This window comes from Ruditapes philippinarum, unplaced genomic scaffold, assembly GCF_026571515.1.
Source record: "Ruditapes philippinarum isolate M1 unplaced genomic scaffold, ASM2657151v2 ctg3287_1_1_1_1, whole genome shotgun sequence".
NCBI classification, from domain to species: domain Eukaryota; kingdom Metazoa; phylum Mollusca; class Bivalvia; order Venerida; family Veneridae; genus Ruditapes; species Ruditapes philippinarum.
In genome coordinates this window covers 107,505-129,631 of record NW_026867077.1, presented here as the reverse complement: position 1 = coordinate 129,631, position 22,127 = coordinate 107,505, and the positions used below count along the sequence as shown (strand labels likewise).

Genomic DNA, 22,127 nt, shown 5'->3' with positions numbered 1-22,127 from the left:
GCTTAACTAAAAGTTCCTATAGTCATGCATTGTTTTCACCGAAACGTTTAAGTAATCACAAAATCTTTTTTAAATTGAAGTCGTGGTTGATTTCGAGTTAAAAGCCTATAGTATGGCAGCGTAACAGTATGATCAAATGTGATAAATCACTAAGAGACACAAAAAATAGTCGTCATGATTGGACTCGACTACAAGCCCATAACTCTAATGTCTAAATATTACCGTGCTTATACCGTCAAAACTTCCTGGTGATGTTAGATTTTTTTCTGTAAGTTTTACTGATAAAAACAGGCTATTTTTAAAGTAAATCAATATTCACATTTTTCATATTTATTTAATTATTCATTTCAATTTATATAATAAGTTTTAACTTGCCTATTTTTATGTATTATTCATTGAGATACTTTTATTTTTGCGCTACATATCCTAAATATCTGCATCTGAAAGCCAAAATCAAGAACAACCTTTTCCTTACATGAAGTGTTACTGTGAACACTCAAAAATATTTTAAGCGTTCTTTTTCCGGATTTCAGCTATGCAATGTTGCACTGTAAATCAAATTGAAAGTCATACGGATGTCAAGTATATAACATTATTGTTTTGATATTCACTCGTTACCACCCAATGGGCGGCGTACCCTCGGAACGGATATTCCTGTCCGAACCGTAGCATAATGACAGATACATTGTACTATTCGTCATTCGGCAAACCTCGTTGTTTTTTTATAATCATGTCGGAAATAATACGAACAACGATTTAAGATAATGGCTTTTACAGTTCATTAAAACGGTTTTAAAATAATTGTAACACTTGACTTTTGATGCTATGACAAATCTTTGCATAATGACGAATGTATTCGTTTGACATCCTTTGGAAAATCAAGAATATTTCGATTAATATTTTAAGATTGACAACTTTTCAATCAGAAAACGCATTCTATTTCATGTTCTTTCAGTTTCTAAAAATATAATTACACAATGAATTAGCAAATATATAATGTACTTTTTACTTTTATATCTATATCTAAAGTCATATGCAATTGTTCTGCCCTTCCCGTAAGTACCTCGAACACAATGTACAATCACAGGAACCCGAAATTCTATTCGAAACAAAAAAATAACGATTAAAAAAATCCCATATATATACTATAAATTTTTTTTATAGTTTATATGGGATTTTTTTTTAAATCGTTATTTTTGTACATGTGTACATTTAGTACAGTCAGTCTTCGGATGTGGACCTCGAACACAATATATTTAGTAAGAATACACAGAACGGAAACGCTATTCCGGTCTAACCTACGCTAAGAAACTAAACATGTAAACAAAAAATAATTTAATGCTGAGAGTTGTTGACAAGTTTATATGTTTCCAATATATCAAGTAAAAGTCCACCTAAAATAAGTGAATTCATAGATACAAACGCAAACAATACATTATATATATATTTTTTATTATGGTTGTAAGAAACCTAATTAAAGTACAAAATGCCAACCCCCTGTTGACATTAAGTCGGATTAGTTTAAATTTGTACATCAGTGGGGTTATTAAAATAAAAATGGCTGTCAGAGATATTTTCAATCATAATTGTACCGAAACAGACCTTTTTCCTTTGGATGTCAAATATATACATTTGTTTTACATATATTCGAAGATTTCACTGTTTATTTCTACATCTGAAATATACCGTTCCAATTGACACAATAGTAACAATCCAACTTCTCGGCACTTTCCGTCAAACTTAAGGTCATTCGGAACAACTTGCCGATTATCCGTAATAACCTGATTAAACAAGAGCACCGCTAGGCGGAGCATTATATGCCCGAAAGTGTTGTTTTTTTTTAGTAAGAATGAAGCATTTGTAAGACATGGGGATTAAATAAAGTATCACCTCCTTCAAATATCAATCCTCCTATGAAGTTTGAATATTGTGGGCCAAATGGAACTTAAGTTATGCTCCGGAAACTGTTTTCAGTTTTAAGGTAATATTGACCTTGGCCTTTGACCTTGTGACCCCAAAATCAATAGGGGTCTTCTACCCAATAAGGACAATCATCCAATGAAGTTTGACAATGTGGGCCAAATGGAACTGAAGTTATGCTCCGGAAACTGTTTTCAGTTTTAAAGTAATATTGACCTTGACCTTAGACCTTGTGACCCCAAAATCATTAGGGGTCTTCTACCCAATATGAACAATCATCCAATGAAGTTTAAACACTGTGGGCAAAATGGAACTTAAGTTATGCTTCGGAAACTGTTTTCAGTTTTAAGGTAATAGTGACCTTGACCTTTGACCTTGTGACCCTAAAATCAATAGGGGTCTTCTACCCAGTATGGGCAATCATCCTATTCAGTTTTAACACTGTGGGCAAAATGGAACTTAAGTTATGCTTCGGAAACTGTTTTCAGTTTTAAGGTAATAGTGACCTTGACCTTTGACCTTGTGACCCCAAAATCAATACGGTTCTTCTACCCAGTATGGGCAATCATCCTATTCAGTTTAAACACTGTGGGCAAAATGGAACATAAGTTATCCTCCGGAAACTGTTTTCTGTTTTAAAGTAATAGTGACCTTGACTTTTGATCTTGTGACCCCAAAATCAATGGGGGTCTTCTACATAATATGGACAATCATCCAATGATGTTTGAACAATGTGGGCTAAAAGGAACTTAAGTTATGCTCTGTAAACTATTTTCAGTTTTAAGGTAATAGTGACCTTGACCTTGTGACCTCAAAATCAATAGGGGTCTTCCACCCAATATGGACAATCATCCTATGAAGTTTGAATATTGTGGGCCAAAGGGAACTTTAGTTATGCTCTCGAAACTGTTTTCAGGTTATAAGGTAATAGTGACCTTGACCTTTGACTTTGTGACCCCAAAATCAATAGGGGTCTTCTACTCAATATGGACAATCATCCTATGAAGTTTTGATTACTGTCGGCCAAATGGAACTTAAGTTATGTTCCGGAAACCAAATTGCTAACGGACGGACGGACAGACGGACGTCAGAGGGTACAACATAATATGCCCGAAAAACACGCCGTTTGGTGTTCGAGAAACGAATTATAAAAAGCTTATACAAATTTCCATGTTGGCTTAAACAAATTTAAAAGCTTGGCAATTTTGATTTTTACAAAACTTTTCTGAATTTATCACCGGTATGCCGAAACATCCGAGATTCTTTTTCTTATTATCTCATTGACATGAAGGCTGGGCAACTATTCATTTCTAATTAAATATACATTGCGAACTAAAGAGATGTCATTATATCACATTCATTTCAATAGAGCTTTATCAATCAATGTTTAATTGAATTATTACTAATCTATACATGGTCATTGCTGGAAATATATCGAGCATTACCGGAATATCAGTAATCATTATAAAGTTCCCACTGTGGTTGGATGACTTCTCAGCTATAATTTATTGGCTGTAAATGTATATAATAACAGTTTAAATCATAGGCAACCTTTTTACCGCGATCTGGAATTATAAAGGCGCAAACAGACCAACTCGCGTACAGAAGACTTGCTTCTAGGAAATATCGGGCAGAAATACATGGTTATTTGTTGACATTGGTTAAATATAAAATTAAGAGTGTTTTATTTTTTATAGCACTTGCTTTTATTAACAGAAAATAGTTACGCTAACATACTGGAAAACACATTTCAAACATATTGCGGGTAGTATTTCCCTGATTAAATCAATAAATTTTGAAAATACGCTTCTGTTCTATATAACAAAATACATTCAAAATACGACTTCCATCCAAAATATAAAAAAAACTTTGCCATTGGATAATAATTTTTAGAGACACATATACACAGGTAGGTATACAGATATGCGCTTGCGCAAAGCGAGCCAAAGTTATAAGCTACATCTCAGGCTTACTGCGAACCGAATTTCGGCTGAATTATACATGCACGTAGTAAATAGTTCCATATTGTCGGTAACAAGTTAGAAAATCCGTACCTTCATTCATTACAGGAGGGTTATCCTACATTTTGAAATGTATAATGATAACGAAAATTACAGTAAATTTGTGCTGTGTACAGAAAAAATATCAATGCGCGATTGAATCACGTGACAGGTCACTGAGGTCAGCCATGCTTCTTCCACAGCTTGATTCGACTTTCGTTATTTGATACAGACATCCAGGATATTTTGAAGAAATTGTAAGTTCTTGAGTAATTTTGACAGTTTACCTCGATTAAATAAGAAAGACTTTATGAAACTGAACCACCCGTGAGATTAATTTTTGAAGATTAATTTGTTTATAAATAAAAATTGTCGGTAACAGGGTAACGATTCGCCACAGTGACGATTCGTCCGAATTTAGTGACGATTCGCCCCACCTAAAATTAACAAAATATTTAAAATACATTTGGACTGAAAAATATTTATGGTTTGGGTATTTTTGGAATTTGTTTGGTATATCCTTTATATTTAATAGATAACAGATAAAGGTTTAACAGAACTAACAGTATAATAATAAATTATTAAATTATTAGAAGTAACTGAATATAAAAAACTGAACGAGAATTCTGCTAAAGAGGCTATTTGGTGTGAAATTAAAATTAACAATTTAGAGAAGCTTGCTCGTAGGATTAGTGTATAGATCTCCTAACTCGAGTGCGGAAAATAATGTAGCTATAAATGAAATGATTAGTGCATTGAATAATGAAACACTAATCGAGAGTAGTTGTTATGGGTGATTTCAACTATCGTGATATAGACTGGAAGCATTGGATTTCAAGTGCGCCTGAAAATCATGTAAGTCATGAATTTATAGAAGCTGTACGTGATAGTTATCTTCATCAAAACATAGAATTTTATACAAGATACAGAAACGGCCAAAGACCAAGTACTTTAGATCTTGTTTTCTCATCAGAAGAACTTTTAGTGAACAATATTGAACACTTCAGTCCCCTGGGTAAAAGTGACCATATAGTGATTACCTTTGGTATTGACTGTAATTCCAGCAATGAGGCATACATGAAAGAGTCATTTACTTATGATCGAGGAAACTATGATGAAATGAAAACTTACTTGAGTAATGTTGATTGGATAAGTGAATTTCAAGGTAAAGAAGTGAATGAAAATTGGATATTTTTTCAAAGATAAAATAACAGAATCAATGAAAAAACATATTCCTGTTAAGAAAATCAAATCATCAAATAGGGTTATAAACCAATTTGGATGACTAGAGAAGCTCTTAAAGCGGTGAAAAAGAAACATAGGGCATGGAACAAATATAGACAAACAAATGAACATGTTCACTTTCAATATTTTTGTCGTCACGTAATATAGCTACCTGTGAATGTCGTAAAGCCAGAAATAACTTTGAAACAAAAATTGCAGAGGATACAAATCCGAAAGCATTTTACAAATATGTGAATTCTCGCAAAAAAAGTCCAAAATGGAATAGCAGACTTAAAGAGAGACGATGGTTCGATTACGGAAAATGACTTGGAAAAAACTGAAGAACTAAATAGGTTTTTCAAGTCTGTATTTACTATTGAAGATTTGAACAATATTCCATATATAAATGATAGAAGTTCTGGTAAAAGTATCTTGGAAGTACAGTTCAATGAGCAAATTACCATGAAATTACTTGAAAATCTTAACGTAACTAAATCATGTGGACCTGATTTCTTACACCCTAGAGTCCTGAAAGAAGTTAAGAATGCAATATGTTTACCATTGACTCTTTTATTTCATCAATCTTTTGAAGAAGAAGAAACACCGATTGACTGGAAAACGGCAAATGTGAAAGCGTTGTTTAAGAAAGGGGAGAGAAACCAGGCAGGAAACTATCGACCAGTAAGTTTGACTTGTGTCCCCTGTAAGCTTATGGAAAAGGTGGTAAGGGATCAATTAGTGAAACATATGACTGAAAACAATCTATTTTCAAATTCACAATATGGATTCAGAACACTGAGATATTGTGCTATACAATTACTGGAAGTTATGGAAAAATGGACGGAATGGATAGACGATAGTCAAAATTTTGATTGTATTTATTATGATTTTCAAAAGGCGTTTGACACTGTTCCATATGTTAGATTATTGAAGAAACTTGAAAGTTATGGAATTAATGGTAAATTATTAAAATGGATTGATGCTTTTCTCCGGATAGAAGACAAAGGGTTGTAATTGGTAGTGAAAAATCTCAATGGACTGAAGTCACCAGTGGTATTCCACAGGGAAGTGTCTTAGGACCTACACTATTTTTGATTTACATTAACGACATAGAAGATGCCATTGAAGGAACATTGCGTTTATTTGCTGATGATACAAAACTGTACAATTTAGCGAATGATGATGCAGATATAGAGAAAATTCAATCTGACAATGACAAATTAAGTATATGGAGTGAAAAGTGGTTACTTAAGTTTAATGCAAACAAGTGCACTACATTACACTACGGAAATCATAATGTCAATAATACCTACCATCTTAAAGTAAACAACACCAGAAATGAAATTTCAAACAGTGAATCTGTAAAAGACCTTGGAGTTACTTTTGATGTGAATATGAAATTTAGACAGCAAATAAATGATTGCATCAATAAAGGAAATAAAATTACAGGACTAATGAGAAGAACATTTCTGCATTTCACAGTGAAATCTTTCGGGAAATTATTTAAAACCCTAGTTAGGCCTCATCTAGAATATGGAAACATTATTTGGAATCCTCGTTTTAAGAAAGACATCAATGCAATTGAATCAGTACAAAGACGTGCAACAAAACTAGTTGGTCAACTAAGAAATCTGTCATATGAACAACGACTTAAAACACTGAAATTGCCGTCACTAGCATATCGTCGATTTAGAGGTGACATGATTGAAGTTTTTAAATTGTTACATCATAAGGAGGATATTAACTATGAAGTGTTTTTTGAATTAAATAACAATGCAAATACAAGAGGTCATGGGTATAAACTGAAAGTGAAATCATGTAGAACTGAGATTAGAAAGCATTTCTTTTCTCTACGGGTTATCTCGGACTGGAACAATTTACCAGAAGTGGTTGTGAATGCTCCTTCACTTAATAGCTTTAAAAACAGGTTGGACAAATTCATGGGAGAAACACAGTATACCACCATACCGGATCAGAACTGGGTACAAAACCATGGGGGGGTTATAGAAGACGATGATGACGTCTTGCGACCTCAACTCCAGTAAAGTAAAGTAAAGTAAAGTAATCTGGATTCTCATTTGTATCAATAATATATTATGATATTTAATATAACTTTCAGAGTTTTAATAAATAAACTAGATAATAGATTGATGTAATAGATAAGTATGATAATATATTGATTTTATTTACTCATAGATATTCGTTTCTACAAGCAGATTGTCATACATTGTATTTTCTATTGTTCTATTGGCCATGGTATTTGTCGCATGACATTATATAATGGCAGATTGGTGAATCAAAAATTATTGTTTATGTTTACAAATGCATATCATAGAGGAAAAAATAGAATCCCTTAAGAACACCCAAAATGACACAATTGAAAATGTTGCAGGTTCGGTTTGTTTGAGGGCTAAACAGTACTGGAAAATGAAAGTTACTGTCCTTGCCCCCCTAGCACATACTGGCTTTAAGGCCCATTATGCCCAGAAATGATTTTAGTTTATTTCTCAAAAGCCTGTTATTGGTGGCCTGTTATAACTTCCAAAAAGTTACTCAATGGGCAATTATCTGAACCAACTTTTGCCTCAGCTGTTGCTTTTTAGCAATCAGTATAGTTAAAGGTGATTTAGTATTTTGTATGGAAGTCAAAAAACTACTTTGTTTACATGCAAACAGTAAGGCCTTACATGTAGTAAGTCTGTCCTAGAGGAGGTGTCTGATTATTCTTTAGGCTTCAGTTCTCACACTGACACTAACTGAGTTCAAATATTTTGCAAATTCAGTTTTTATAGTCTAAATTACTCTAATTATTGAAACAATCTAAACCAAAGTTTTTGAAAAACGCAGAAAAAAATACACAGAATCTTGAAGAACAGTATCCTTTTCTGTTCAGTTCCCCCATTCTTTTTTTCATTAAGGGAACACACATTGTATTCTTTGGGAATCATACGCCACTTTTCATGGAATGGCACTAACATGTCACATTGGAGTTTCCATGATCACTGCCATAAAAATACACCTGCTATTGTTTCTAATTTAAAAAATTTACCATTACATGTTTAAATGTTGAATACTGCTTAACCTGGTGCTATTGGTCGTGAACAGTAGCATGCACTTTCCAGTACTATCCATAAACTGGCTCAATCAAACTGAGTCTGCAGCATTTTCAATATTGCTATTTTGGACTTTTTTTTAGAATTTCTGTTTCTCTTTATGTACACCTAGTATTAAGCTTTAAATGAGCGAATAAAGAGACCACTTAGGACAAACACACATGCAAACAACTAGATTTTATTTATTTTGCTCAAGCCCTGTCACTCAGTCATATTTACCTGTATTTAAAGAAAGATTCTACAACTAGATTTTTTAGAAAGTAATTCCTGATCCAGAAGTGTTTTCCCACAAACAAGTGCGTGGTTCCCCATTCTGCTCTATGCTAGTGCATACAAAAACGGACGATAGTACTTAGACTGTGTATCATATAACATTTTATGTACATGATGATTATGGGATTTTCTAATAATATGAAAAAATTGTTGATATAAGAAAAATATATAATTAAATTGATAACGTCATGGGATTTGACTGATTAATTTCACAAATAATCATTGTATATTATAAACATGAATGATATTGTCTGAATGGTTAAGGTCAACATTTTACTTGCTTCTGATTTGTCCCAATAGTTTGATGCATTGACCTGTTTTGAGTTGGTATATATACATGTACATGATGTAGCTGATTTGACTATTAAGCCAAATGATTTAGATAACTATAAGTTGGGAATGCTTTATTGTTGATATGAAAATCATATGAATGTTAAATAAAGAAATGCATTTATTTCAGGTGTGTGAATATAATAAACTGTTGTGTGAGGTTTTTAATGTGACATGGTCAAGACATACTATGATAGTATTGTTCAGTGTAAGTTCTCTTTAAATGTTTGTTTATAAGAAAAAAACCCACATTTATTTTATTGAGCTCTGGAAAATTTGAAACACATATTTGACTTAGTAGTCAAATTTAAGAACAACACTACTGTCATGGAAGTATTTCCTGTACAAAAGCAGTATACCAGCTTTTTTGCAATAAATGCTGTTGTTTTTTCCTTGTGTCCAGAATGATATGCACATACTATTAAGAAATATATTCAGAAATACATTGAAAATTGTATATTTGTGCTATTCTAATTCTATTCTTCCCAATACATGTATGAATCAAAAGCACTGTTCATTTTTGGGACATTTTACACTATTCAAGTAATCATTCTGGGAAAACAGAGCGAGTGCATGATCTGAAATTTTTGCATATAGGTTTTTTGCCAAGATCTACATCAAATAGAATATCAAATTATCAATCTTGAAATATTATTTCCATTCTGGTCATGTCAAAAGCCTCAGTGGAGTCCCTTTAAGTAATTCATATATGACATTGACCTTTAGATGACTGACCATCATGGTCAAATACTGAATTTAACTTATTGTCATATTGTTAATATTTATTTGTTTTGTGTTCGCATATTAATTTATAAGAAGAATTCCTTGAAAAATATTTACCTCATTTGACTGGAAAAGTACATATATTATAACAACCTTAGCTAAAGGTAGTAATAAGAGTATGAGTCTGAAGTTTACAATATTTATGGTTTCTCTTTTGGTTACAGAGAGAAACAGTTTTTCTTTTTGTATTTTATTATATTGAAAAATGTATAATTTGCTGTCAAGTTGTGTGTAACTAAATGTGTAGTACATTTTACATTTATCTTCTGTTCTTAGTAATTAATCTATAGAGTAAGTGTATAGGTAAAAGAATCTCTGGTAAAAAATATTGAAAATCTTAAAAGCACATATAATGTGTCAGAGATAAATAATTTTGTAATTCTTTAGAAAGGTCAAATATGTGTTCAATTATGTTTTAATGATGTATTTAGAGCATTTTAAATGTTTAACAACTGAAAAGAGTAACACTGAACAAACAGTCATGTGTTTGTAAAGGTAGCAAAAATGTGAGAAAGTATTATTTTGACTTACATACAAAATACTGAATTAATGTAATTATACCAATTGCCAGATAACTTATCTACATGTACATGGTCAATGAGTACATGTAACTATTTGAGAACTGCAACAAGATATGTAAAAGGAAAGTTTGAAAAATAAAATGTTATCTTTTCTAAGGCTTAATGGACCTTTAAAAAGTTATTATTTTATATATATTAAATGCAGAATATCAATAGGTGTGCAGAAAAATTGTGGTAAAATGATATAACTTGCTTGTTTAATACTGATTACTTGTGCATGATCTTTAATATATTATAAGACATTAAATTTTTGTTTTGCTTTTTTTTTAGGTGACTTCTGTCATGTTACTGTTTGATAACAGTGAAGGTACAGTAGGTTCAGACAAGTTATATACATGTATAACAGGACAAGATAGCTCAAACTGGTAGTTTGTTATAGCAAAAAGTGATGAAGTTTTCAGCCATGAAGTCTTCATGATGATGATCATCATCAATGATCCTATTTATAGATTCTTTGCAATTATCTGTAAGGAAGAGGTTTCTGCTGCAGAGAAGAAAAAAATTCATACAGGTTTGTCATTTTTTCAATAATAAATTTAGGTCTGTTGTTGATTGCATGTACATTAAAGGTCTTTCCTTATCATAAGGTTCTAAGGTTTGTCATCTTGTGGTAATTACTGATCCCTTAGTAATTAATTACAGTCATCAAACTTTTTAAACATGTTTACTGTAATCACTTGTTGCATGGTGCATATGCCTGAAGCCTAGGATTTTGAGACAAATATCATCATGTTTTACTATTAGATTATGTGGAAAAATGATTAATAAATGAATTATAGTTTAAGGGTTTTTCCAAATTTTCAACTTGCACCGATGTCGATGTATATCAGGGTTTTACTTTCTAATGTTTGACTGATATCATTGCAGACCTTTACTAATTCAAAATCATGACAAAGTATTTAAAATTAAAATTTTCCTTTCCAGAATTACATTAATTCATTGTAGGACTAGTAATCATACAAAAAATATATATTACTGTAAACATGTTACACTAGAAAATTAAAAAATTGAAATGTATGCTCATAGTGAAATGATCCATTCAAAAGTTAAATTTTCAATTATTTTTCTGAAAAACAATAACAGATTATGCCCTGCTTCTAGTTTCTTGTATTTGAACAAATTATGCTGTTTAATTGTTTTACTAAACCTTGCTCCCACTTTGCAGTAAGAAGTTGCCCACTCTGTTCAAATGAAGCTGTCTGAAGTACCAAGTAGAACAATGTATTATTTCTGGAACAACTTAATTGAAGTGAAGCTAACTATGTGAAGGAGTTATTTCTGTATTCAAAAGGAAACTCCAGCATACAGAATACCAATTGAGGTATAGTAGTCCACTTTAAATTTTTACTGTTATCCATCTAAAGAAAGCATGAGATACAAAAATAAGCGATAATAATTATTTTCCTGACACCAGAATACACTATGGTTCTGCTTGCAGTTAGAAGTGATGTTCTATTCTTGTACAGCAGCATTAATTGAAACCAATATTTGTCCTATCATTTAATTGAAAGAAATTGACAATATTCTTGTTTGTTTTTCAGCAGCATTTGTAAAGTTAATTAAGTCTGTATATCACACCATCCATTGCTTTTGATTTTCTTGTGACCAGAAACTAGCATTTTACATAGTGGTGTAAGCTTACTATGATAATTCATGCAAAGATATGATAAAGATATATATATATATAATATATATATAAGAAATATGTCTTCGATTTTACTGGTAAATTGTTTATGTATGGAGCACATTGTCTTTATGATGTTGGATATATTCAGTGCCAGATAAACAATTACTTGCAACATGACAAATATATTTTATTTTTCAGATATCTGTAGCTTCAGTTATGGGAGTACACAAGATTAATTGAACTGGAATCCCTTCAGACGTTGACATAGCTAAATTTCGCAGTTTCAACTATAAATGGACATTAAATTAATATACATTGGTTTTATTTTATACATGTATTTGTTAATATTTTTTGTTTTCCATTATTTCCCAATATTGTTAATTTTGGATAATATAATGCCACAGAAAACTTGTCGGTCTTGGAGTATGGCTGTTTAACAAAAACACTACAGATTGTTCGTCAGAACAATGAAATTACAGTTTTGCTTGTTAATGAACTAATTTACATAAATATATAATTTTTGTAAGTATGAAGAAATTTGGAACATATCATATAATGGGTATTTGTTTCTTTTGCATGCAAGATCCAAATATATTTCATAGAGTGAACAGCAGATTTAATATTTTCATGAATGGCATTGAAAAACATATACAATGTATAACTTTGGCACAATGTTGGTAAATGGAGGCTGCTATTTTTACTGTGACTGAAAGTAGTTCAGATATGACACCTTATTATGTCCGAGGTCTATAGCCCATCATACAAGCCAAAGAGAGCAGATTTTTTTTTCTGTGTAGAATCATTAATTTTCAATGTTCAGATTTGAAAGTGATTCTGTCATATTCCTGAATTTGTTTAATTTCCTTCATGATTTGCAAATATTAATTATCTACTTTTTTATTTATCACATTTTTCTGAGAAATAAATGTATTTCCCACAAAATTTCTGTTTGTTTATAGGCTTTTCATCCTCATTCAAAATAAGGGTCTGGCTACTTTTGAAATTATACTTTATTGTGAAATAATCTAAAAGTAAATGTCATTTTTTACTGAAAAGCATGTTATATAAGTTATGGTGTTCAATTGATTTCTGCAGGACAACTTATGAAGGAAATGAAGTGAGTTGATATTTGCCATGTTAGTATCAAAAGGCAGTTTTAGTTTCAATAAATTATTTTTGATGCTGTTATGCCCCTTTTTAGCTCGACTTTTTCTTTTTAAAAAATAGAGGTATTGTTACAGTCATGGCATTGCGAGGTCATCCACAAACTTATACTTTGATCATTACTTTTTAGCTCACCTGAGCACAACGTGCTCATGGTGAACTATTGTGATCCCCCACCATCAGTTGTCGTGGGTCGTCAAAATTTTTTTTAAACAAATCTCCTCCGAAACCAAAGACTGCACAGTAATAAAACTTTGCAGGAATGACCCTACAGTTAGTGCCCTTAATTACTTTTGTCCAGTGCATAACTTGAAAACTAGTACATGTAGTTGGAATTCAATACAAATTCATACAATGGTCAAGCGAAATGAGAGAAAGTGCAGTGTACAATAACCATTACTCAATCTGCAGTATTTATAGAGTTATTGATCTTTTTCCTTGTCTTTCTGGACTTATTATAGAGTAATTCAATAAAACTTCATCAATGGTCAGCAACATTGAAAGGAAATGCAACATACAAGAACCACAACTTACTATCTTTAATTGCCCACAAACATAACTCTATTTCAATTCTTTTACAAGGTATTCTGTTACATCCTAATGTCCAAAGCAGTCTTGTGGGGGTATTAATCACATTTAGTGATAGTTCTAGTTTTTAACTAATCATACTTTACTTATTGTTTTGTGAGAATTTCATGAATCTCTCTGGATGAAATTGTGACTTTGATAAGTCATGTATTCACAATCACTGAAAGTTTTATCCCTGATGGAACACTTATTACTAGTATGCATAGAAACAGAAAGATTTTTCAACCATTTTCTTTTCGAGTTGTTTGAACACTATCCAGTCTATATGCTTATGGGTTGATGATAACTTGAAGATATCAGATTGATAATAACTATAATCCCCAAGAATGAGCATGTTTTTCATATGCCTTATAAGTAGATGAAATTATCAATGCTTAGTCATTGTTAATAGAGGACTTGGTTATCTACTTCCAGCTTCTGCTTCTGTCAGTAGTGTACTCTTAAACTTTATTCAATTTAAAGTATTATTTTGAGGATATAAAGCAATTTGGTTTTTCGATCTCAACTGAACCACTTGAGAAAAAGTACTGGTTTTTTAGTACTTTTGATAAACCGTGTTGTAATTGTTGGATGTCAATGATAAATCTCCCTGAATAAAATCATATGGCAAAATATTGCACTTTCCTTTGTACTCAGTCATTTCCTCTTGAATATGACTTGACCCTTTAAAAAAAGTTGCAAAAGGACAGGAAATTTGGCCTTTCAAGTGATCACCAGCAATATAATGTCATATAAATTTGTCAGCGCAAGCGACCCTCCAGTGCTTTCAGTGCTTTGATCTTGACGTGTTAGAATGGAAATAGATATTAATTCTTCGTGCATTATTGTATAATAATGCACGTTTTTCGTTCAAATGCTTTGTAATTAATCACTCAGGCCTATCGGCCTTCGTGATTATATTACAACGCATTTGAACTCAAACCGTGCATTATTCTACAACAATGCACTCAGAATTGATATCTATTTCCTAAATATCAACTGTACCACTAATTTGTCTCGATTTTCCATCGTAGAGATCCAGCCGAGATCTTTGACATATGTAAAGTGTTTTGCCGGACAATCCCATGGACTTAAACGTAATAACAAACCGGAAGTTGTAACCTAAATAACCGTCATTTATCCCAACAACACAAGTTTGAGTAGATGGCGGGTACTGACTCCTCCACGGAGAGACTATAATAGCGTCCCGGCTTCGAAGATTTTTCTGATAGTTGCAATAATCGTTCATGTAGTCTAAAAATATGAAAATAAGTTATAAATACGGTTTTCTACGTAATTCCTAATCTTTAAATACATAAAATAAAGACATACATTCCATGTTGTAATTGAATTAAGATATCCACATAATATACAATTTGTGCAAAAAGGCACAGTAAGGAGTTCACAGTAAATAACATGTAACATACTGGTTCAAAGAATAAATGGAAACTATTATTTTCATGTAGCATCCTAACATGGCATCTAAGATGAAAGATCTAACTTCATCAGCCTTTATTTTGACAAATTTGTAAATCTGAAGCAGATGAGTTTTTTTTTATTAAACGTCTATACAAGTTGTTGCATATGTCTGCAATCAAGATCTGAAAAATGCTTACATTGACTTGGCGTAAATCCTAGCACACTTCCGGCGGAAGGCAATGTGGCGTTATCCGACACAACGCTCATCGCATTAACATACGTTGAGGAAAAGAACGCAAAAATTAAAAACCCAAATACTTCCATATCTATTTTATATCCGTGTAAGTAATGCGAAACACAGAAAAAAAGAAAAATATATGTGGGTCGAGTAATTTACAACCAAAGTTCTACTTGTATGACACAGGGTCTTTCTAGAAAGACCCTTGTATGAAATAAGAAAAAAAATTGATGAATCAAAATACCGGAATATGAAAACAGGGATCTATATATAGCTATCTTTATGCTGTTTTCATGTTAGAGTTACAATGTATTCATGTGACAGGATAGGCCATTAAGCTTTGTAGGGAAGGTTGTGTATTTAATGGGTTTTTTTTATTGTAGCTCTTGAACTATAGTCATAATGCTGCCAAACCTTGTCATAAGTGAGATAAGTCTTGTTCTGATTACTCACAGTCCATCTCACGTGATTTACACAAAATAGTGTTTTTCCAAAACCATGTGAAATAACAAAATAAATCCAGTACTTGATGAGGTACTTCAAACTGATCACGTGACCACAGATAACAATTAAGCATCTTTTAGTGAATGCGTTTGGATAGGTTTCCGGTTTTAAACAATAGCTTTCGCACTTTGTGCTCACTTGAAATAAGATATGTATATACATTGTTTAAATGAAACCTTAAAATATATGTTACATGGTTTTTATTATTTGTGTCTCATATGTTAACAAGAAAATCTAAATGAAATAATGTCGTGAATGGTTTTCCATATCGGAAAAAAAAATGAAACCAAACTAACTGATGAGCCTTTAATTTTTATTAAAAAGGAAAAATAATTTAATTTACAGACATAAAAACACTCGTAAGTTTAAATTGCTGCAGTCACCAAATAAATGTTCGGCAAAAGATGATGTTTTTCTTGTGTTTATAATTATTGTTTATATATTTTCTTGCCAAAAATCAAATCCTAGATAAAATCAGTGTAGATTATCGAAATAAATCTATTAGCAAGTGACGTAATTCTTTCTTCTACAAAAGTTGTATTCACCAATCTCTCTGAAAATCTAATTTTCAATTCTGTGCAAATTTTGTCCAGATAAGGCCTATTTTGGATTCAGCGGACTGGAGAAGAAAAGCTTGCCAGAAGTTTTTTTTAATGTAAAGATCGTCCAGATATTGAAACTACGTTGAAATACCTACAGTACACCAAACTCATGCTGTTACAAGACAATCTGTATCACACATATTTGTTCATGCTTGAAATACAAAAATTATAACTAGTAACCGCAATTATAATTACAGTAACGTAAAATTATCTATTCTATGGATTTTTTTCACAAAAGAGATACTTGTGAATATTTTGTATTTTCTACAGATATATATATATTCATTATTAAGATATCTTAAAGATCATTAATACCACAGGTGCTAGTGGCATTGATTTGACCTAAAATGGGTTTGACCTTGTTATTTATACAATAAAATATCAATATATTAAAAAAAAAAAATTTTTTTTACTATAACATTAGTGAAAAATTTTTTTTTTTTTTTTTTTAATATATTGATGTTTTAGTGCATAAATAAATAGAGGATATTGAATGAGTGTAAGTTCAATACTGAATTTATTGCACGAGTTGAATAAAATTATATTATGCGAGCCTCTGGCGAGCATAATATTATTTTATTCAACGAGTGCAATAAATTCAGTAATGAACTTACACGAATTTAATATTCTATTTATCACTTACCCAAAATAAAGACCGTTTAAAGTGAAATAAGAGTCATTTTCATTGACGCGTATAACGCTAACATTTAGCGCGTCTTTACACTATGTTTGTATAACGCTAATGACGTCACGTCAAAATATATGCACGGCCGTGCAATACCATATTTACGGAGTCGCAAAATCGGCACGGGTGTGTGATAATAAGGTTAAACACATTTTAGGTCAAATCAATGCCACTAGCACCTTTGATTAATACCAGAGATGTAGATAACATGTATGTGTATATTGTTTGAAAAAAGAGCGAAAAATAATTAAAATGGCTGAAACACGGATCTGGAGTCAAACAGGCCTCGTCCCGGTTGCTTCTGCAATCGAGCTTTTTTTATAACATATTTTACTTGATAAACAGTTCCAATGTCAAAGCGGATGTTGTATTTATTACACAAGAGAGGGTTAAAGACTTTCATAAGTGCACGTTGCGCAACACCAGCCACAGCAACAACAGCAGACGATAATTCCGATGACGATAGCAAGAAACACCACGCAGCCGACAACGATACCCACAATCAAGGCAACGGCTAGTTTAGCACACGCCTCCTCATCGCTGTCGTCTCCACAATTATTGTACGAGTCACAGAGCATATCATCCTTGATACAGTTTCCATTCTTACATTTAAACTCGTCATGTTTACAAGTACCTGTATTAAAATAAAATTGCTTTTTTCAATATAGTATACCCATGTACTACTCTTGAGAGAAAGTGTACATGCAATATTTTTTTATAATTTTATTTATAACAGGGAACTGAAAAGCACTGAATTTTAAGAGTTTTAGATGAATCGAATGAAATAGGCAGACAACATAATTAAACGCGTGTACACTTCTTACTTATCTAGTCAATATATACATGTGTATACATGTATAATGAATATGATTAAGTTTTAATAAAACAGGAAAAAAATAAGACCTGTTTTATGCCAAATACAGTTTCTGAAATCTCAATATTTAATCAAAATATTTACCTCTGTGAAATGGAGTAATGACAGCTTCGAAGTACTGGGACTCTGCGAGTGGAAGTTGGTTTGTTCTATACACTAACGTCAAGAAGCTTGTCGTGGTTTCATAGTTATCTCGGTTGGTCCTCGTGCCACACAACCCGTAAACATCTGAAATAAAATGATATGCCGGGGTATTGTGGTGGTGATGATGATGGTGGTGGTGATGATGATGGTGGTGGTGATGATGATGATGATGGTGAGGAGGATGAGGACGACGACGATAGACAATTTATAATGCTGATGATGTTAATGGTGATGTATGGTGGGGATGACGGTGACGATAAAGGTGATAGTGGTGGTGGTGATCATGATGATAATGTTAACAATCAAACAAATAGTAAACAAACTTTTGGCTTCTACTCAATCCTGATTAAAATTTCTGTAATTGAATTATGTTTTGAAAATATGGACGAACAAAAAAGTAACAATAAAAATAACAACAACAACAACAATATCTACAGAACATACCATTAAGTCTATCACTGGCACTAACAGATTGTCCGTTATAAAGATCTAGTCTTGATTTTAGACACGTTCCAGATGTTTTCCCATGCAGATTCATCTTTTTGAAGGTTATGACAAATCTGTAGGTCCAGTGCTTTGCATTCTTAATCCCGACGATGCATGTCTTTGTGGTAGGCGGAAATCTGCTTGACCATGGAGACAACAATATTGCGTCACGACTGGACAACGATTTCTGAGAATTGCACATATAATTCATATAGTCTGTAAAATAAAAGTTATAACATACGTAGTAATACTGAAGTGATATTTAACGAATAAGCAATGTGCAATGGTTTTGAGTCAGATGTACAGCGTGATTAATCACAAGGTCATTTGTCAGGACCAGGTTCAATGAGAAAGCATAGCAACCCTTCCTGAGATACGAAGGAAAAAATCAAGACAAACAAACAAAAATTGTGCCCCATGGGTGTTGTGAAATTTCTAAGCCTTCAGCCTTTACATTTCCCCCGATTATTTTCTTTTGGTTGTTGTAGCACGTCCCTCATGGAATCAAATTTCTTTGAAAAACATTTGGAGTCCTTTACCAAAAGAAGAAGCCGGACAAGTTTAGTTGAAATAAGACTTTTGGTTTCAGAAGCCGGATTTGTTTAGTTGAAATAAGACTTTTGGTTTCAGAGAAAAAATGAAGTTCAATTTCTAATCTATAAATAACGAACAAACATATAACACGAACACTTAAATAGTCAGTCGTTAAACGCAGATGATGCGATGGCATAAAAGATGACGCATTTAAAACATTTTCTACAATACTGACAAGATCTTTATGAATGAAATATTATGTGCTCCTTTCTGGCGTTTTTTTCGACATGTCGTTCAATTTAGCGTAAATATAGAAATAAAAAAAAAACATGAAAAGAACATCTTTGTGAAAAAAAATCACCATAAAATTGACATACTTGTAAATATTTTCCTGGGGTGTTCATGACCGAATGTTGTTGATATCAAACCACTTGCCCCTTACCACTATATGTTCGAATCCCGATTAGGACTTTGTATCCTTTCAAATGAGAAAAGCTATCCAGCTAGCTAAAAAGTCGGCGGTTTAACTTAGGTGCCCGTTGACAGACGTTATCCTTCTCAATATTATAGTTACACACATAATTTACATAGAGGATATTTGTTTAGTTCAGGGTAAGATCGGAATATATTTCATCGAGTAAGCACCAAAAGGTATATTTGACGAGTGGTGCAGCCACGAGTGACATATGAACTTTGGTGTTCACGAGGTGAAATATATTTCAATCTTACTCTGAACTAAACAAATTTATTTTTATTATATGCAGAGAAACGTTTAAAAAGACATTTAAACCTCATAGTTAATGAAAAGCGCGCCAAATGATAATAAAACTTGACGTCATTCATGACGTCACATCATTTAGTTGGTTTCCAGCACAGTGAACGCTTGTATTTCACTGAACCAACATAAGGGGCTTAAATTCAAAACAGTGAAAGTATCAAATTGATAATTTCACTGTTTAAAACAGTGAAATTACCAGTTTTTAATTCACTGATATATTTTTATAAACCACCGAAAAGCATGTAATAAAACGTAATCTTAACTTACAGTGAGACGGCGTCAGACCAAGACTCTCAGATGAATTCCCGGATAAGTTTGAACTGTTCGAGACAATGCTCATCTGAGAAGAAATCCCCAGCAAACTTGTTAGAAGAAGTAAATATTCTGTCATCGCCATTGTGTTACGTTTCTAGCCTGACCAAGTGTGATTTGATATCCGAAATAAATGTTAGGTCTAAGACACATTTTATATCAACAGGATATAGCAATTAATATTGGATACATTTTGTCGGATATAAAATTAACTTTACAGGATATCGGTGTAAGGAAACGATTATTGATAACATTATAGATGATTAAATAGATAGTATTTGTTGTATGAACACTAATAAAATGCTAAAATTATAAATTATTTGTGAAGTTTTAATAAATACCGTGCTTACTTAGGGAAAAATGATATTTGTCAAGGACAATCACAACAAATAAGGTGAAAAATTAAAATAAAACAAAATATTCTAGCAAGGGAAAATCCGTCGAAGACAATAAGATTAATTATTTAAAGACAAGTATTGATTATGTTTATGATAATGAAAGGTACGTCATCTCTTGCTATATCACCTTATGTGTGTAATATCCAACATTTAAAGTACGCAATTAATGATCTCGCTGGAAAAGTACATACAACAACACTTAGACAGATGAAGTATGTTCTTGAGTAACCTCGAGAGTTTCTGCCGAAATTGTACAAAATCTCGAGGTCAACGACTAAATCTCAATATTTTACAGCAGGGAACATTTTGACTCCAGTGGCGGCAGCGTCCATTGTTTAACTCTACATTTTATCCCTCGTACGTCTTTAAATCAAAGCACAGAAGGCGCTGAATTTGTTTGGGTCTCCGAATGTCAGAAAGGTGAAGGTTGTGAGATTATAAACCAATTTGTTTTTGTATAGTGCCACCAATGCTTTCCAGCGTTTTAATTGTAGTTAATTGGCTAAAAGACTAATTGCAACACTGATATTCAATCCAATGTTTATTTGACTTAAACAATTTGAAAAAAAAATGAGTTGCCTTATCTGGGATTTAAACTCCAGACCTCTCGCTTCCTAAGCGAGCATGCCACGGTGAATTTATATGTTAAAGGCCTTAACACTTGTGTAAATAATCATGGCGCTTACTATAAGCATGTATATCTATAAAGAATAAAACAATATTAGAAATCTTCGACCATTCGGGAATTATTTTGCTTGAAAATTAATGCGCCTGTCATTTGACCATCTTTACGCAGTGATCTCCCCTGAATTTTTCGGCGTTAGTGTACATATAAAGGGAAGTAACCGCTTCAAAAAAGTGGACTACTTTCGGCTTACAGCATTAGAGTCTGAAATTTCGCAACCATTATTTGTTTGGTCTGACGACCCAAACAAATAAAAATCGAGAAACAGAAAGAAATCCGCGCCATTTTTTACAACTGTTGTACAAATTCTACAAAAAGTCGAGGGGAGCGACCTTTTGTTCCTCAACAACGGTCTCATAAAATTTATCATGCCATTACTATGACAACTGCCTGATAAAGCCTGTCTGAGAACAGCAACCTTTCTCAGTCAGTGACTTGAGAACACTATGTTCCTACGCCAGATCAGCACTGATGATGTTTATTGTTGGTATTGTTTAATTGACTTGCTGAATATTTATGATAATACACAGTAAATAAATTGTTAAAGCAAATTGTACCGAAAATTGTGTTGTGTTATAAAATTATTGGTAAAAACCCTCGGACTACTTTTTTGGCGTATAACCCTCTTGTGGTTACCATACTTTCAGAAATAAGCGCCCCGAATTAAAAAAATAAGATGCAAAATCATAATAGAGGCATGATAAAAAGAATAACAAGTTACTGTCTTTTGAGAAAGGGATTTCTCAGACTCGGCTAGATATGGTCCTGAAGGGGCTCGGCAAGCCTCGCCCCTTCCAGGACCATATCTAACCTCGTCTGAGAAACCCTTTCTCAAAACCCAGTAACCTGTTATTCTCTATATCGCGGCGAGTAATAACAATTTTCA

The 22,127-nt window shown here is 32.5% G+C and overlaps 2 protein-coding genes and 1 long non-coding RNA gene across 3 annotated transcripts; 2 read left to right on the top strand and 1 right to left on the bottom strand.

Annotated features, from left to right (window-relative positions):
- The first annotated feature begins 4,709 nt into the window (after positions 1-4,709).
- LOC132734763 (uncharacterized) lies at positions 4,710-7,203 on the top strand. Its single transcript, XM_060721610.1, has 3 exons — positions 4,710-5,085; positions 5,527-5,779; positions 6,142-7,203. The coding sequence occupies exons 1-3, from the start codon at positions 4,710-4,712 to the stop codon at positions 7,187-7,189; spliced, it is 1,677 nt and encodes a 558-aa protein (XP_060577593.1). The 3' UTR covers positions 7,190-7,203.
- A 9,319-nt stretch (positions 7,204-16,522) lies between these two features.
- On the top strand, positions 16,523-17,349 carry LOC132734758 (uncharacterized). Its single transcript, XR_009626368.1, has 2 exons — positions 16,523-16,665; positions 17,228-17,349. It is a non-coding gene; the product is annotated as an uncharacterized LOC132734758 (long non-coding RNA).
- A 36-nt stretch (positions 17,350-17,385) lies between these two features.
- On the bottom strand, positions 17,386-20,298 carry LOC132734757 (membrane frizzled-related protein-like). The gene is made up of 4 exons (XM_060721603.1): positions 20,114-20,298; positions 18,493-18,750; positions 17,989-18,132; positions 17,386-17,664 (listed from the first exon to the last, which is right to left on the bottom strand). The coding sequence occupies exons 1-4, from the start codon at positions 20,241-20,243 to the stop codon at positions 17,420-17,422; spliced, it is 777 nt and encodes a 258-aa protein (XP_060577586.1). The 5' UTR covers positions 20,244-20,298; the 3' UTR covers positions 17,386-17,419.
- Between the last annotated feature and the right edge of the window lie 1,829 nt (positions 20,299-22,127).

What these genes read in the sequence shown, in the direction of transcription:
- LOC132734757 (XM_060721603.1), bottom strand. Translation starts at nt 20,243, where the DNA reads ATGGCGATGACAGAATATTTACTTCTTCTAACAAGTTTGCTGGGGATT. An exon ending in TGGTCTGACGCCGTCTCACT is followed by an intron (nt 18,751 to 20,113) that starts GTAAGTTAAGAT and finishes TTTATTTTACAG; the next exon opens with ACTATATGAATTATATGTGC. An exon ending in CATTACTCCATTTCACAGAG is followed by an intron (nt 17,665 to 17,988) that starts GTAAATATTTTG and finishes ATTTTAATACAG; the next exon opens with GTACTTGTAAACATGACGAG.
- LOC132734763 (XM_060721610.1), top strand. Translation starts at nt 4,710, where the DNA reads ATGGGTGATTTCAACTATCGTGATATAGACTGGAAGCATTGGATTTCA. An exon ending in TTGGATAAGTGAATTTCAAG is followed by an intron (nt 5,086 to 5,526) that starts GTAAAGAAGTGA and finishes TTACTATTGAAG; the next exon opens with ATTTGAACAATATTCCATAT. An exon ending in AAAACGGCAAATGTGAAAGC is followed by an intron (nt 5,780 to 6,141) that starts GTTGTTTAAGAA and finishes TTCTCCGGATAG; the next exon opens with AAGACAAAGGGTTGTAATTG.